General features: G+C 45.9%; 1 protein-coding gene across 1 annotated transcript in view; it reads right to left on the bottom strand.

Moving 5' to 3' along the window:
* Positions 1-1,940: 1,940 nt before the first annotated feature.
* The window catches only part of TBCA (tubulin folding cofactor A), a 78,966-nt gene continuing 65,929 nt past the window's right edge, over positions 1,941-14,977 (bottom strand). The window contains exons 3-4 of the mRNA XM_062212028.1: positions 4,723-4,809; positions 1,941-2,690 (exon numbers count right to left, since the gene is read on the bottom strand). Coding sequence (XP_062068012.1) covers positions 2,610-2,690; positions 4,723-4,809 — 168 coding nt within the window. The 3' untranslated portion in view covers positions 1,941-2,609. The remainder of the gene's footprint in view (positions 2,691-4,722; positions 4,810-14,977) is intronic.

The following is a 14,977-nucleotide window of genomic DNA, read 5'->3' as shown; positions in this document are numbered from 1 at the left end:
GCCTGATTCCTCCTGAACTCAACTTCCTGTTAACGTGCCATCTGGGGAGGCAGAGGTGCTGGCTCAAGCTGGATCCCTGCTACTCCTATGGAGATGCAGACTGTGTTCCTGGCTCCCAGCTTCCCGCCCTGGCCCAGGCCCAGCCACTTGGGACTTCTGGGGAGAGAACAGTGGATGGGAGCTCTGTCTCTCAAATAATCAAAAATAAAGACATGAAAAAATTTTTTCTTTTTTTTGTTTAAAAGCCTTGGGCCTGCTGTTGTGGCATAAGTGGGTTAAGCCACTGCCTGTGACACTGCCATCCCATATGGGTGCTGGTTCGAGTCCTGGCTGTGCCACTTCTGATCCAGCTCCCTGCTAACACACCTGGGAAAGCAGCAGCAGGTGATCCAAAAAGTTGGGCCCCCTGCACCCATGTGGGAGACATGGATGGAGTTTCAGGCTGTTAGCCCAGGTTGCTGACACCATCTAGGGGGTGAACCAGTAGACAGAAGACGCTCTTCTGTCTTTCTCTCTCTCTGTAACTCAAATAACTTTTTTTTTTTTTTTCTTAAAAGACCGTTTTTGGCTCATTCTTTTTATCTTCTTGAAAGGCAGAGACAGATGGAGAGAGAGATCTTTCATCACTTGGTCACTCCCCAAGTGCCCACAGAGCCAGGGCTGGGCCAGGCCAACACCAGGAGCCAGGAACTCCGTCTGGCTCACCACCATGCAGGTGCCAGAAACCCAAGCACTTGAGTCGTCAGCCGACTGGCGAGGGTGCACACTGGCTGGAGCCAGAGCAGCAGGGACTGGGCTCATTCTGATATGGGTGCTGGTGTCCGGAATGCAGTCCTAATCGCTTCGCTCTCATCCATAAAAACACTCCCAGCAAAATCCTACTTGGAAAACAACACCTTCCCTGCCACCTGAAACCTCACCCACGCCTACGCCAAGCCAAGCCGTTGTTCTGGTACTTGATTCCAAACATAAAATGACCTTAAGAATTAAATTCTGTTGGTGCTCAGAATACCAGGTCGTACTATCAACTTTTATACTATAATTACAGTTTTTAACTTTTCCTCTCCCTACTTCAAACACATTAGAATGCGAGGACATTCCAGTCTAGAAACACGTCTGGTAGGTCGCTCTATCACGAAGCAGTCTGGCATGGCGTGTGTATGACACTGTGGGAGCTTTACCACCGAAGCCTTCAGAAGTAACGCTGGGAAGAACACTGGTATATTCTGACTGTCTTTCCTTTATCTTCCTGACAAACTCAGTTCATGCTGTGGTTTCTGGTGACTGATCACCAGCCACTGCCAGCACTGCGGTTCCACAGCAGGTCAAGTGTCGGGTTCTCTTCTCCAGCTATGAGTTTTAAAGTGGAAATGCTATCAACACGATTTTGATTCATGACAGCACTGCTCACGTTAGGCTGCCAATGCAAGGCTCACACACATTTTACAGAAATGTAAGGAAATGGGCTGTCATACGTATTTGGAAACTCAAACGATTAAGTAATGAGTTAATAACTCTACTGGAGAAATACTGCGACAAAATGGCCTCCTCCCAGGCCCTGCACAGGACCAAGGTGAGGCTACAGCAGTGCATGCTGGGGCCGCCCCGCATCGCCCCAACTCTGTGCAGTGATGTCAGGGGGAGTACTGGACACCACAGAACTGGCAAAAGCCACAGAGGCTGGCCTGCCACTGTGAAGACTAAACCCTCCAGATACGTCACGGCGACAGGTGCAGTTCCTCTGAGACACAATCCACAATCTACAGATCTAAATGGGGGATGTTCCCTGTGAAGACCTAACTTCCTGAGAAGAGATTTAGACGTTTCTCATTGGTTTCTAGAAAGGGAAGTTAGACCTTCACTGCGAAGGAGTAAGTGAAGTTAACCTCAGAGAGTTCTTGTTACGCAGTTACACATTACTCAGAATGAGCTGCTTACAATTTAATTTTTTGAATATTTATTTATTTGAAAGGCAGAATTACAGAGAGATCTTCCACTCACTGGTTCACCCACCAAATGGCCACAAGAGCTAGGACTGGGCCAGGCCCAAGCCAGGAGCCCGGAGCTTCTTTTGGGTCTCCCACGTGGGTGCAGGGGCCCAAGCACTTGGGCCATCTTCTACTGCTTTCCCAGGTGCATCAGCAGGGAGCTGGATTGGAAGTGGAACAGCAGGGACTTGAACCGGCGCCCACATGGGATGCTGGTACTGCAGGCCAAGGCTTTAACCTAGTGAGCCACAGTGCCAGCTGCACGATTTAGATTTTTACTAAAAAAAAAATAAAATAAAATAATAGGGGGGGTGGTGGTATTATCCTATTTTAACTCAATTCATGTTTCTGAAGGAAAATAGCTAGACTTCAAACAGAATCTAACAGATTTTATTTTTGTCAAAAATGTCTATGCAATTGAATGATAACAGGTTAATTAAAATATTTATAAAATCTGAAATAAACAAGCTTATTAGATAAACTCATTGATGCACTAAATTAGGCAAAGAAAAATAAATGTAACTGCATAAGAACAACCACACTGAACAGAGCAGTGGTCAGTAACGAACTGCAGAGTGGGCCCCAGGCTTTAGCGCGAAAAGCAGCCTGCGCAGACAGGTTTCAGGCTTCCAGCTTCACCGAGTCCAGGACTAGCCGGGCCTCCTTGTATTCCTCGGCTTCTTCCAAGTCTTTTTCACTTTCCTGAAATGAAACACAGTAAACATTTAGTTCATTCTTCTCAAATTTCAGCACGTTACTCAACTACTACAAACCAGTAAGCTAAATAAACTGAAAAGTAAGCAACAAGGATGCTAAGCCTCCTGGGCACTCTGCAGGCTTCCTCCAGCTGTGTTCCTCCCCGGCACGCGGCCCAGGGTGCTGCTCTGGGCGCACTGCACACAGAACCCTCAACGCTGCAACTCACGACGTCCCCCCACGGACAGGGTTGCTGCTGTGAGGAGCACAAGTCAGAGAGTTACCAGCGTGAGGCACGCGTGACGGAGCCAGACACGCACGCCGGCTTGGAAGCAAGCTGCCTGCCCGCTGAAGGAAGCAAACACATCTTTGACTTTCTGGAACTGACATATCCAGTTTTGCTAACACACGGATGGACAGGAAACTTACTGATACATTGTTCTAACAGGTAAGTGAAATAAAAACATTTAAATTATTATACATGGGAAGTTTTGTTTGGTTTTTTAAGTGAAGCTATGGTCAGGTCTGTAAAAGAGGGAGAGATACTGTTACTGGAGCAGAGAGAAACAAGTGGGTATGCATTTACATGGAAATTCGAAGCAAAAAGACTGACTGTTTAACTCGAACAATAAACCAGAATTCCTCAAACTTCTGCATCACACTTAAATATGCCTTTGTTCTCTGTCAATAAATAGAAGCTGAGGACAGAGCTGTTGTTGAACACATCCTCCCACACAAATACATCGTCCAGACATCATTTATTTCAAGCAATGTTTACTACTTCCTAGGCTTCTAGTTTCAGTTTCATGAGAGAACAAAAGCATTGAAATGATCAGAAAACACAAACGGTGCTTCCTGTCTTAGGTAGGAGTATCCCAACAAAGGAACTATCAATAATCTAATTAATAATTATTAATGGTTACTAATAATTAATTAATCTGGATGCTCTGTCCAAACCACAGCCTCTTTTTTGGCTGTTAGAGCTACGGTGGGGCGCGCTGCCAACTCAGCATCGGGCTCCTGGCCCATGTGCCTGGCAAGGCCGCCGCCGGCCCAGGCCTGGGTCCCTGCCAGACTCCCGGGGCAGACCAGGACGGAGCTCCTGGCTCCCAGGGGAAGCCGGGCCCTGACCTGACAGGGCCATTTAGGGGTGAACCACAGATGGAAGAGCTCTCTCTCCCTCTGTCACTTGGCCTTTTAAATAAATAAATAAATATTTCAGAAGAGTTACTCTGACTTTAAAAGTTTTTTACAGGCAAATACGGAGTTCTGTGTCAAAACTACTGTAAAATACGCAGACTTTTCTGTTTTTACACAGATTCAGTCCTAATCCGGAGGGAAAACAAACGGCACTTTCAAAGAACACCTGGATCGGAGTGGAGCCTCACAGCACTTCCTGCTACACCGGGAACAACTGCGTTCCTCATGTCCACACCGGCTCAAGCAGCAGAAGTGCAATCAGCCGAGCAGCGGCGCCCCGGCTGGTGCACGCGCTGCGCTCTCCCCTCTGCTGGGACGACGTCAGGCCACTCTGAGAATCACGGACAACGTGGTTCAGGACTGCAGCACAGAGCGTAACCCAGCAAGGACGGCAACAGTGCCACCCAGCTCCAATTTAACATGGGGTCTTTTTCCTCTCTCAAATTGACTATGTTTGAATGTAAAAGAATTCCAGATGTTTTAACAAGAGAAAAACTCACCTGAAACACTGGATCTTTAAAAAATTTAAAATAACCAATTTACCCTTAATGTATCAAGAAAAATCTTTAGGTATGAAAACCAAATCATTCCATATAATACAATATTGGTATTACGAACCCTAACACAAATATATTTCATCAACTAAGTTCAAATACATTAACACGCTAGGGAACAGTACTATTCCTGGGGCATAACTCCAACGTCAGTGTAAATGCCATTATTTTTAAATGTGCTGGTATGCAGGGCAAGAGAATTCAAACATGCCATTAACCAGTTCTCAGGGTTGGGTCTCTGAAGTTTGGGTCTTCCACGTACTAGACTGAGAGTCCCCACTTACTAGTATCTGCTGAAGGTCGGCGTAGGCGGCTTCCAGCCTGCGCTGGCAATCCGGGATCATCATGCGGGACTCCTGCAGGATCTCCGCCTGCAACAAGAAGCGCTGTGAGACGCGCGGCACGCAGCTCCAGACAGCTGGGGCCTCGGGCACCGGGAAGCAGTGTGCTCGCAGCAAACGGTTCACTGGTTAAGCTGTGTCCGTTAGAAGTTAGAGAGACTACTGTGATACCGTCAAATCCACAAAGTACGAGTTTTGGGCCTTCTGTACTAACGACTATTTTTTTTTTTTTTATTAATCACCTTCTTACAGTAAATGCAAATTAACTGGAGCAGCTTTTCGCACAGCACTTATTTAAAAGGCCATTTAAAACAAACTATTCCCCTGCTGTCACAAAGCACCTTTATCCAAAATGGGATCAGCTGGTTATACAAATATCTCCTGCATCTTTCGAGTAATAAAGAAAACCAGTGTTCAGATAATGTCACATGGAGATAATTACTGCATGAAGAAAGTTATTGAGTTATTGATCACATCGTGTGCACACCGCGGGAGGTTCTCAGTGAAACACAGAGGTAAAGGAAAATGAAAAGCAAAGACCAGCAGGTTCATATTTCTGATGCTTATCATGCATAAAAAGTTATTACTTATCCTGTGCCTCATTTTAGGAGAGAAATTATTCTCCCCATGCAGTTGGAGCCAAATTACCCGAGTGGCACCCCTCTGAATGTGAATTGGCCTGCCTCCCCTCCAGACAGACACGGCACAATGCTAGTTCCGGAGGATGCTCTCGGGTCTGAACCCTACCTTTCAAAGCTGCACGCTAACACAGCGCATCCCAAAAGGAAGGGAAAACCAAGTCAATAACTGGGAAGTACAACCAACGAAAGAGTCAATAAGTTAGTATCAGATGTTGGATCTCAAATAAGACTTTTTCTTTTTTTTTTTGACAGGCAGAGTGGACAGTGAGAGAGAGACAGAGAGAAAGGTCTTCCTTTGCTGTTGGTTCACCCTCCAATGGCCGCCGCGGTAGGCGCGCTGCGGCCGGCGCACTGTGCTGATCCGATGGCAGGAGCCAGGTGCTTCTCCTGGTCTCCCATGGGGTGCAGGGCCCAAGCACTTGGGCCATCCTCCACTGCCTTCCCGGGCCACAGCAGAGAGCTGGCCTGGAAGAGGGGCGACCGGGACAGGATCGGTGCCCCGACCGGGACTAGAACCCGGTGTGCCGGCGCCGCAAGGCGGAGGATTAGCCTAGTGAGCCGTGGCGCCGGCCCAAATAAGACTTTTTCTTAAGGTGCTAGGAAGCTTTAGCTCCTTCAATCGCTTTCAGAAAATCACACAGAGACCACCTAAACATTTATCAAAGAAATAATGTTTGGTCCAATATCTTCAGGGAAATGGGTATAGAATCTGAAATTTTACTAAGAAGATTTAATACAGGGGCTGGCACTGTGGCACAGTGGGTTAACGCCCTGGCCTGAAGTGCTGGCATCCCATATGGGCGCCAGTTTGAGACCTGGCTGCTCCACTTCTGATCCAGCTCTCTGCTGTGGCCTGGGAAAGCAATAAAAGATGGACCCCGGTCGGGGCACCGATCCTGTCCCGGTTGCCCCTCTTCCAGGCCAGCAATCTGCGTGGCCAGGGAGTGCAGTGGAGGATGGCCCAAGTCCTTGGGCCCTGCACCCCATGGGAGACCAGGATAAGCACCTGGCTCCTGCCATCGGATCAGCGCGATGCGCAGGTCGCAGCGCGCCTACCGCGGCGGCCATTGGAGGGTGGCAAAAGGAAGACCTTTCTCTCTGTCTCACTATCCACTCTGCCTGTCAAAAAAAAAAAAAAAAAAAAAAAAAAAGATGGACCAAGTCCTTGGGCCCCTGCACCCGTGTGGGGGATCAGGAAGAAGCTCCTGGCTCCTGATCGGCACAGCTCCGGCAGTTGTGGCCAATTGGGGAGTGAACCAGCGGATGAAAGACCTCTCTCTCTCTGCCTTTCCTCTCTCTGTGTAACTCTTTCAAATAAATAAATAAATCTTTTTTTCTTGTTTTTTTTTTTTGTTTTTTTTTTTTTTTGGACAGGCAGAATGGACAGTGAGAGAGAGAGAGACAGAGAGAAAGGTCTTCCTTTTTGCTGTTGGTTCCCCTCCAATGGCCGCTGCGGCCGGCGCATCGCACTGATCCAAAGCCAGGAGCCAGGTGTTTCTCCTGGTCTCCAGTGCGGGTGCAGGGCCCAAGGACCTGGGCCATCCTCCACTGCCTTCCCGGGTCACAGCAGAGAGCTGGCCTTGAAGAGGGGCAACCAGGACAGAATCCGGCGCCCCGACCGGGACTAGAACCCGGTGTGCCGGCGCCACAAGGCGGAGGATTAGCCTGTTGAGCCTCGGCGCCGGCCTAAATATATCTTTTTTTAAAAGAAGATTTAATATAAAACAAAATGGAAAGACAGACTTTCAGGGTGATATTTTATTTTAGTAAAAAATTTAACGTATCGGAGTTCCTTCTTCCTTCCTGCAGTAGTTTTGTCGTGGCTCGTACTGTAAATAAAAATCGTGACTGTAATACACAAGCATAAAGCCTATCTACATCTATTTTCTCAGACAGACGTCTCCTGCTGAACTTACAGCTTTTTACTAAAACCCACAGGTGGAAAATTCCAGAGGATCATGACTTTGTTTCCGGGCTAATCACACTATGCCTGGACATTTAATCATGGCCATTGAATTGTTTTTGCATATCTGGTGAGCTTGACTACATGAAAAATCACTGACAAGAATATTTCGTACTTCCTCTTCTATGGAATTTCCTGCAGAATAGCTTACAAGAATTAAACAAGATGAAAAGAATTCAAAGAATTCGGTCAAGCACACGGTAAGGCAGAATGCACATTCATGACATTTCCTGAGAGCTTTAGCGTGTCACTAAAATCAACCTTAAACAACGCTGCCTAAAATAACTTCCAGTCATTATTAGTCTATTTATTATGACAACAAGAATCCTCAATTAGTCGACAAAACAGGACATGGACTTAAGCAAGGCCAAAGCTGTCTCCCATACACCACACTTCATTCTGTCTATATCTCTGTTTGAAAAAAAAAAAAACTGTGTCTTTAACTAAATGTATATACATCTTGTCATTATTTCCTAAACAAGAGTGTAACAGTTATTTAAACAGAATAAAATACTAAGTATTACAAGGACTCTACAGATGATTTAAAATATACATAAGGAGATGCACAGATACTATGCAAATACTACAAAGTTTATACAAGGGACTTGAGCATCCGCAGATCTGGCTACTGTGTGGAATCCTCACTGGCTGCAGGACTACAGGAACAGGAACACAAAGGTGAGAAGGTCTGTCTGCCAATTCAGTGTAGGAGCAAACCAGGGACCAGGAACATACAACAGGGCCTCAGGAAGACCAGGGGAAACCAAAGGACACGACAGTGGCTGCATTTGGAATCCATAAATCACACCTCAGTCCAGGCCAGAAGTCACACAATTTACCTTGGAACAGTGAATTACAACTGCTAGGAGTAATTTTAAAAGGTAGTGCACGAGGTGAGAGCATACAATAAAGACACGACCACAACCACCCCCAAATCTCTGAAGTTAACTAAATGAATATCCTCTTTCCTGGTGTTTCCCTTGGAAGGTGAGCACTGAGCGAAGGGTGCCTGCTTAAAATACCTGAACAATCTTTTTCCTAACGCTGACTGTAAACCTGAAGTTCAATCAGGGTTAGGAAGACTCTTGGGGACGCACTCCAGGCTGGCTGACTGTGCTTAAAAACAAGTTGCGAAGGGGCCAGTGCTGTGGTGTAGTGGGTCAAACTACCACCTGTGGTCCCAGCATCCTCTGTGGGTACCAGTTCAAGCCCCAGCTGCTCCACTTCTGATCCACTTCTCTGCTGTGGCCTGGGAAAGCTGTGACAGATGGCCCAAGTCCTTGGGCCCCTGCACCCATGTGGGAGACCTGGAAGAAGCTCCTGGCTCCTGAGTTTGGATGGGCCTAACTCTGGCTGTTGTGGCCATCTGGGGAGTGAACCAGAGGATGGAAGACCTTTTTCTCTGATCTCCCTCTCTCTATCTGTAAGTCTACCTCTCAAATAAATTAAAAAAAAAAAAAAAAGTTATGACTTTCTTTGGTAGTTACTCAGGTAAAGTGGAAATTGGAGAAGGCTTAGCAGGGTACAGGTTATAACAACAAATAAAGTGCTGAACCTAAAATCTGATCAGTTGTCGTTACAGTCAAAGTTACAAACTAGCAAGGAAATGCCCTAAGTGACAAATCTGATTTATCTATTTTTCAGAGAGAAGAGCTCTAGGAAAGAATCTGGCCATGTCGAGTTCGTTGGCTACTGCTCAGCTGGGATAAAGTTTGTAGTTTCTTGATGATGGAGATCATTCTCTAGGAGTCGGCTGTCTCTACAGCTATAAAAATCTATGAGGAGACTACAAAAGGTCCAAGGGAAAATAATTTAAAATGTAAAAATAAAAACTTCCTCATCGTAAGTCCCATCCAGTTTAACACCCTTCTGTAAGTGATGACAGACGCCATTTCGTTCATCCCTAAAATAAGAATTTTACAGTGCCACCGAAGCCTTTTTAACATAACTAATTAAAAAGAGCATCCTTTAAAGATTTTTAAGACTAGGAAACAAAAAGAAGTCCGTGGGAGCTCCATCAAGCCACGGGTGGATGCCTGAAGACTGCCCACTGGGACTCCAGCGTCAGAGCCCTCGTCCGGCGACAGGAGCAGCAGCGCGCCGTGGAGCAGTCTCTCAGCCTCGCTTCCTGGGCTTCTCTGCTGTCTCTGGCAGCTCTCTGTGCTCTCCAGAAGGCCAGCACACCCACAGCCTCAAGCACCCCGAAAGCTACTGCCGTGACCCCGGACCCTGAGCCTCTGCTCCTGCTCTGACTGGACCGCTTCCTCCTCCCAGCGGCCACTGCTGCCTGGGCTCTCTCGTCGGGACAGTAACCTCCCTCGCTCACAATCTCTGCTCCCCAATTCAATTAAAGTCTCTGCCGCTGCTCTGGGCACACCAGTTTTCCCAGCAACGCACAGCAAGTCTGCTCTGCCTCAACGCTTACTCAGAAGCGTGGAAGCTGAACCAAGTGAGACGTCCGTGCTGTTGGCTACTGTGTGTGCTGCTAACCGTGGCTCCTCTTACACAAGACTGACCTTTCCTCACAGCTCATGTGGATGGCCTGCTGCTGGTCTTCATTTTAACAGGGCCTCCCGTCCCTCTTAAACAAGTCTTGCATTTGTAAACTTCCGACAGCTCTGGGGAACCATCCCTATGAACGTTCTGTACAGCATCCATGATTTCACCACTCTTCCACACACGCTTCCTCACATTCAGCAAAACTCCATGTTAGCCCAACAGAGGCTCTTTTCAAACAGACGTCTCATTGTTCTTAGTGCCTCACACTAGATCTTAAATTATAACAATTATTATGAATTTATTTTGGTGCAAAAAGCTTTGAAACTCACACACAGTGTTCTCGTGATACACATTTTCCACAAGCTTTGTGAACAGTTTCATATGAATGCGCTAACCCTGTGTATGGGTTGCCTATGGAACTAACAGTGACCACTTCAGTTTGCCTGACTGGGCTGTAGAATCATCCAGAGATTGCTGAAGCAATAGCTAAGTCTTCCTTTGACATGATGGTAAAATGTTAATGCGCTCACACATCAAGAAATCTAGCTGTGTTTTGTGGTTACTGGTAAATGTTTAAGACTATATGAAGAACCTCATAACTCAAAAACAACTGAGATCCTTAAGTTCTATTGCTTCTCGGCCCTTTGGCTAAGATCAAGTGTAGGATCCTTAAATTCTAACACACCAATAAATACTTTAAATATAAACGGTATAAATACACTAGTTAAAGGACATAGATTCCGACTGAAACAGATTCATTACATGCTGTCTCTGTGAGCCCCACTTCAAACAATGAAATAGAAAGTAAAAGGGTAGAAAAAGATACATAAATATTAATTTTAGAAAAGCAGAAGCATCTGTATTAATATTGCATAATCTTCAGAACGAAAACATTATTAAGGACAAAGAAGGATGCTACAGTGTCATAAAATGATCAATAAACAAAAAAAGTCTATGAAACGAAAACCGGTAGGCCTGAAAGGAGACATTGACAAACCCACATATTTGGTTAGAGATGTCAGTAACCCACTCAGCAACTGATGTGAGTACCACACAAACATCAGCAGAGACGCCACGCAAGAAATAAACAACCCCATCAGCCAAAAACCGCAACCGACAAACACAGAAGGAGCATTCCGCTTCAGTAGACAGCGGACAGCGCCCTATCTAACCAAGAACACCACAGCTCGCCACGAGACACTCACCGCAGGAAACACATCTTGGATCAAGAACAACCACACAAAAACAAACCCCTAATACAATTTAAAAACCAAAATCACAATGCGTGCACTGACTCTATAATAGTACAACTAGATACCAACAACAGAAAGACAGAAGGAAAAATATTGCTAAGAAATTGAATATCGTACTCTAAACAACTTACAGGCCCACAAAGAAAGCCTCAAAAGGAACACACAGACACATGAGTGAAAGTAAACGTGTAACAGGTCCAATTTTGTGGTACACAGTTAAAGCAGTGCCACAAGGAAGACTCACAGCATTAAAATGCTTAAATTAGGAAAGAGGGGAGGTCTCAAATTAATAATCTAAGTTCTTACTTCAACAGCCTAGGGAAAAACAGAAACAAAACATACCCAAAACAAGTAGAAGGAAGAAAAATATAACAGCAGATATCAAGGATGTTAAAAACAGGAAGACAATGAAACAAAAAGCTAGTTTCATGAGAAGAAAAAAGAAATGCTAGGGGCTGGCACTGTGGCACAGTGGATTAAGCCAACAGGAGCGCCAGTCTGAGTCTTCTTGTTCCACTTCCGATCCAGCTCCCTGTTAATGTGCCTGGGAAAGCAGTGCGCAATGGACCAAGGACTCAGGCCCCTGCCATCCATGTGGAAGACCCAGGTGGAGTGTCTGGTTTCTGGCTTCAGCCTGGCCCAGCTGCCACTGCTGTACCCACCTGTGAAGTCAATGAGCAGACGGATGATCTCTGTCTCTCCTCTTTCACTCGCCTTTCAAACAAACAAATCAATCTCTTTAAAAAAATAAACTTCTAGCAAGACAAGGATAAAGTGAAAAGATACAAATCATCAAAAGTAGTGCCAAAATACAGAATATCACCACAGATCCCTTAAAAAGAGAACAGAGAAACTATGAGGAGTGTCATATGTTCATAATGCTTATGAAGAGTTTGAAAACAATTCCTGAAAAGCTTTAAGACACTCAACCAATAACCCACATACTCCTACAAGTGTCCATGCAAAAAAGTTTCAATTAACTATTCTACCCACCGTTTAAAGATCACGAAGTTCACACAAACCTTTCCAAGAAACAAAAGAGGAGGGGACGCTTCCCAACTCCATTCTAAGAGCTGGATCACCTGACACACAACCAGATAAACAATGTATGAAAGGGACAGGCACTTGGCGCAGTTGCTAAGATGTCACTTGGGGGGGCCGGCACTGTGGTGTCGTGGGTAAAGTCACCACCTGTAGTGCCAGCATCCCATATGGGCACTGGTTCTGGTCCCAGCTGCTCCACTTATGATCCAGCTCTCTGCTATGGCCTGGGAAAGCAGTAGAAGATGGCCCAAGTCCTTGGGCCCCTGAACCCATGTGGGAGACCTAGAAGAAGCTCCTGGTTCCTGGCTTCAGAATGGCCCAGCCATTGAAGCCACTTCAACCAGGGGATGAAAGACCTCTCTCACTCTCACTCTATATCTTCCTCTTTCTCTCTCTTAACTCTGCCTTTCAAATAAATAAATCTTAAAAAAAAAGAAAAAAAAAAAAAAAGATCGCTTGAGGGTGGGCACTTGGCCTGGTGGTTACGTTGTCACTTGAGATGCTCACATCCCACATCAATAGTGCCTGGTTCGAATCCTGCTGACTCTCCACGGATCCAGATTCCTGCTGCGTACACGTGGTAGGGAAGCAGGTGAGGCTGCAGTGTCTGGGGCTTGTCACCCACACAGGGCACCCAGATGGGGTTCTGGGTTCCTGGTTTTGGCCTGGCCCAGTACTGGCTGTTGTAGGCTTTTGGGGAGTGAGCTACTGGATGGAAGATCCTTCTCCAACTGTCTGTTTCTCTCTGCTTTTGAAATAAAATCAAACTAAAAAACAAAAGAATTTTAAAAAGAAAGATGCCTTTTGGGAAGCCTACATCCCAAACTGGAGTGTCTGGGTCCGTGTCCCAGCTCTAGCACCGAGCCCAGCCTCTGCCGGGCACCCTGGGAGGCAGTAGGGATAGCTCACGGACTGAGGTCCCGGACACCCGCATGGGAGACCCAGACGGAATTCCTGGCTGCTGGCGTCAGCTGGGGCCAGCCCTTCCTCTGTGGGCATTGGGGGAGTGAACCAGTGCATCTATCACTGTCTGTCTCTCAAAAGACAAAAACAAACCAGCACACAGAAAGAAAATGGCAGACCAGTATCTCACAGAAACTTACATGTAAAATACTTCACAAATTTAGCAAATGTAATCCAGCTATCTCTCAAAAAGAACTACACACACACTCAAGTGGATTTACTGCAGCTAGGCAAGACTGCTTCAACACCTGAAGTCCAGTGTAGTTCTTAGTATTAACCTAGCAAAGAAACTAATTTGATCTTACCATGTGACATAGAGAAAACATTTGACAAAATCCAACACCCATTCCCGACAACACTCAGCAAACTAGGAACAGAGGGGAACGTTCTCAACTTGATGTATTTCAGCCACAGGAAATGGACAGCTAACATGATACATGATGGTGAAAGACTGAATATGACTACAAACAAGGCACTGTAGCCTATTCTCAATGCTCTCAACACAATGAATTCTAGACAGCATAAGGAAAGAAAAAAATGAAAGCTATACAGACTGGAAAAGAAGAAATCAAAGTGGCCCTGATGGAAATGAAATGGTTGTCCATACAGAAAATAAGAAGGAATCCACCAAAAAATAATTCCTAAAACAGGGGAGTTCAGCAAGCTCACAGGTTACACATACGAAAACCAACTGTACTTTTACATCCAACAACAATTCTGCATGTGGAAACCAACACCAAAAGCAATAGAAAATAAAACAATTAAGTACAAATCTTTAACATGTACAGGATCTTCCTTTTATGAAAAGTTAGAAAATGTCTAGAACTTCAGATTAGCAAAGGGGTTTTTAGATCTGAGACCAAAAGTATGATACACAAAATAGAAGGGCTGGGGGCTGGCGCTATGGTGTAGCGGATAAAGCCACCACCTCCCATACCGGCATCTCACATGGGTTCCAGTTTGAGTCCCCGCTGCTCCACTTCCCATCCAGCTCTCTGCTGTGGCCTGGGAAAGCAGCAGAGGATGACCCAAGTGCTCGGGCCTCTGCATCCGTGTGGGAGACCTGGAAGAAGCTCCTGGCTCCTGGCTTTGGATCGGCCCAGCTCTGGCAGTTGCAGCCATTTGGGGAGTGAACCAGCAGATGGAAGGCCACACCCCACCCCACCCCCCCGCCTCTCTGTAACTCTGCCATTCAAATAAATAAATATTTAGGAAAAAAAAGACTGATAAACTGGATTTTTTAAAATTAAAAACTGTTGCTCAGTGAAAGACCCTGTTAAGAGTATAAAAAGACAAACACAGAAAGAGAATTATTCATATTTGACAAAGTATATGTGTTTAGAATACAAAGACCCCTCAAAACTCAAAACTAAAAAAACTAAAGCGTGCAACTTGAAAGAAGGCAAAAGACATGAACAGGCATCTCACAGAGGAGGCCACAGAAACAATAACTAAGTAAAAAACGTCAGCGTTAGCCATCAGGGAGATGCAGACTGAAAGGCCTATGAGAGTACTACACACCTGTCACACAGGCGATGGCTCCATGCTAAAATTTAAAAAGTGCTAACATCGAATGGTGCTAAGGGTCACACACTGTTGGAAGGAACACTAAGTGGTACTGAAACGCTAGGTAAGAGCTTGGCAGTTCTTTTAGAAGAAAACACGCGGAACCAGCACTGTGATGTAGTAGGCTGAGCCTCTGCCTGCAGCCTGGCATCCCATATAGGCCCCAGTTTCTGTCCTGGCTGCTCCTCTTCCTAGCCAGTTCTCTGCTATGGCCTGGAAAAGCAGTAGAAGATGACTCAAGTGCTTGGGCCCCTGCACCCATGTGGGAG

Source organism: Lepus europaeus, chromosome 15, assembly GCF_033115175.1.
Source record: "Lepus europaeus isolate LE1 chromosome 15, mLepTim1.pri, whole genome shotgun sequence".
Taxonomy (NCBI): domain Eukaryota; kingdom Metazoa; phylum Chordata; class Mammalia; order Lagomorpha; family Leporidae; genus Lepus; species Lepus europaeus.
The sequence above is the reverse complement of the archived record's forward strand: the minus strand, read 5'-3'. Positions and strand labels throughout refer to the sequence as shown.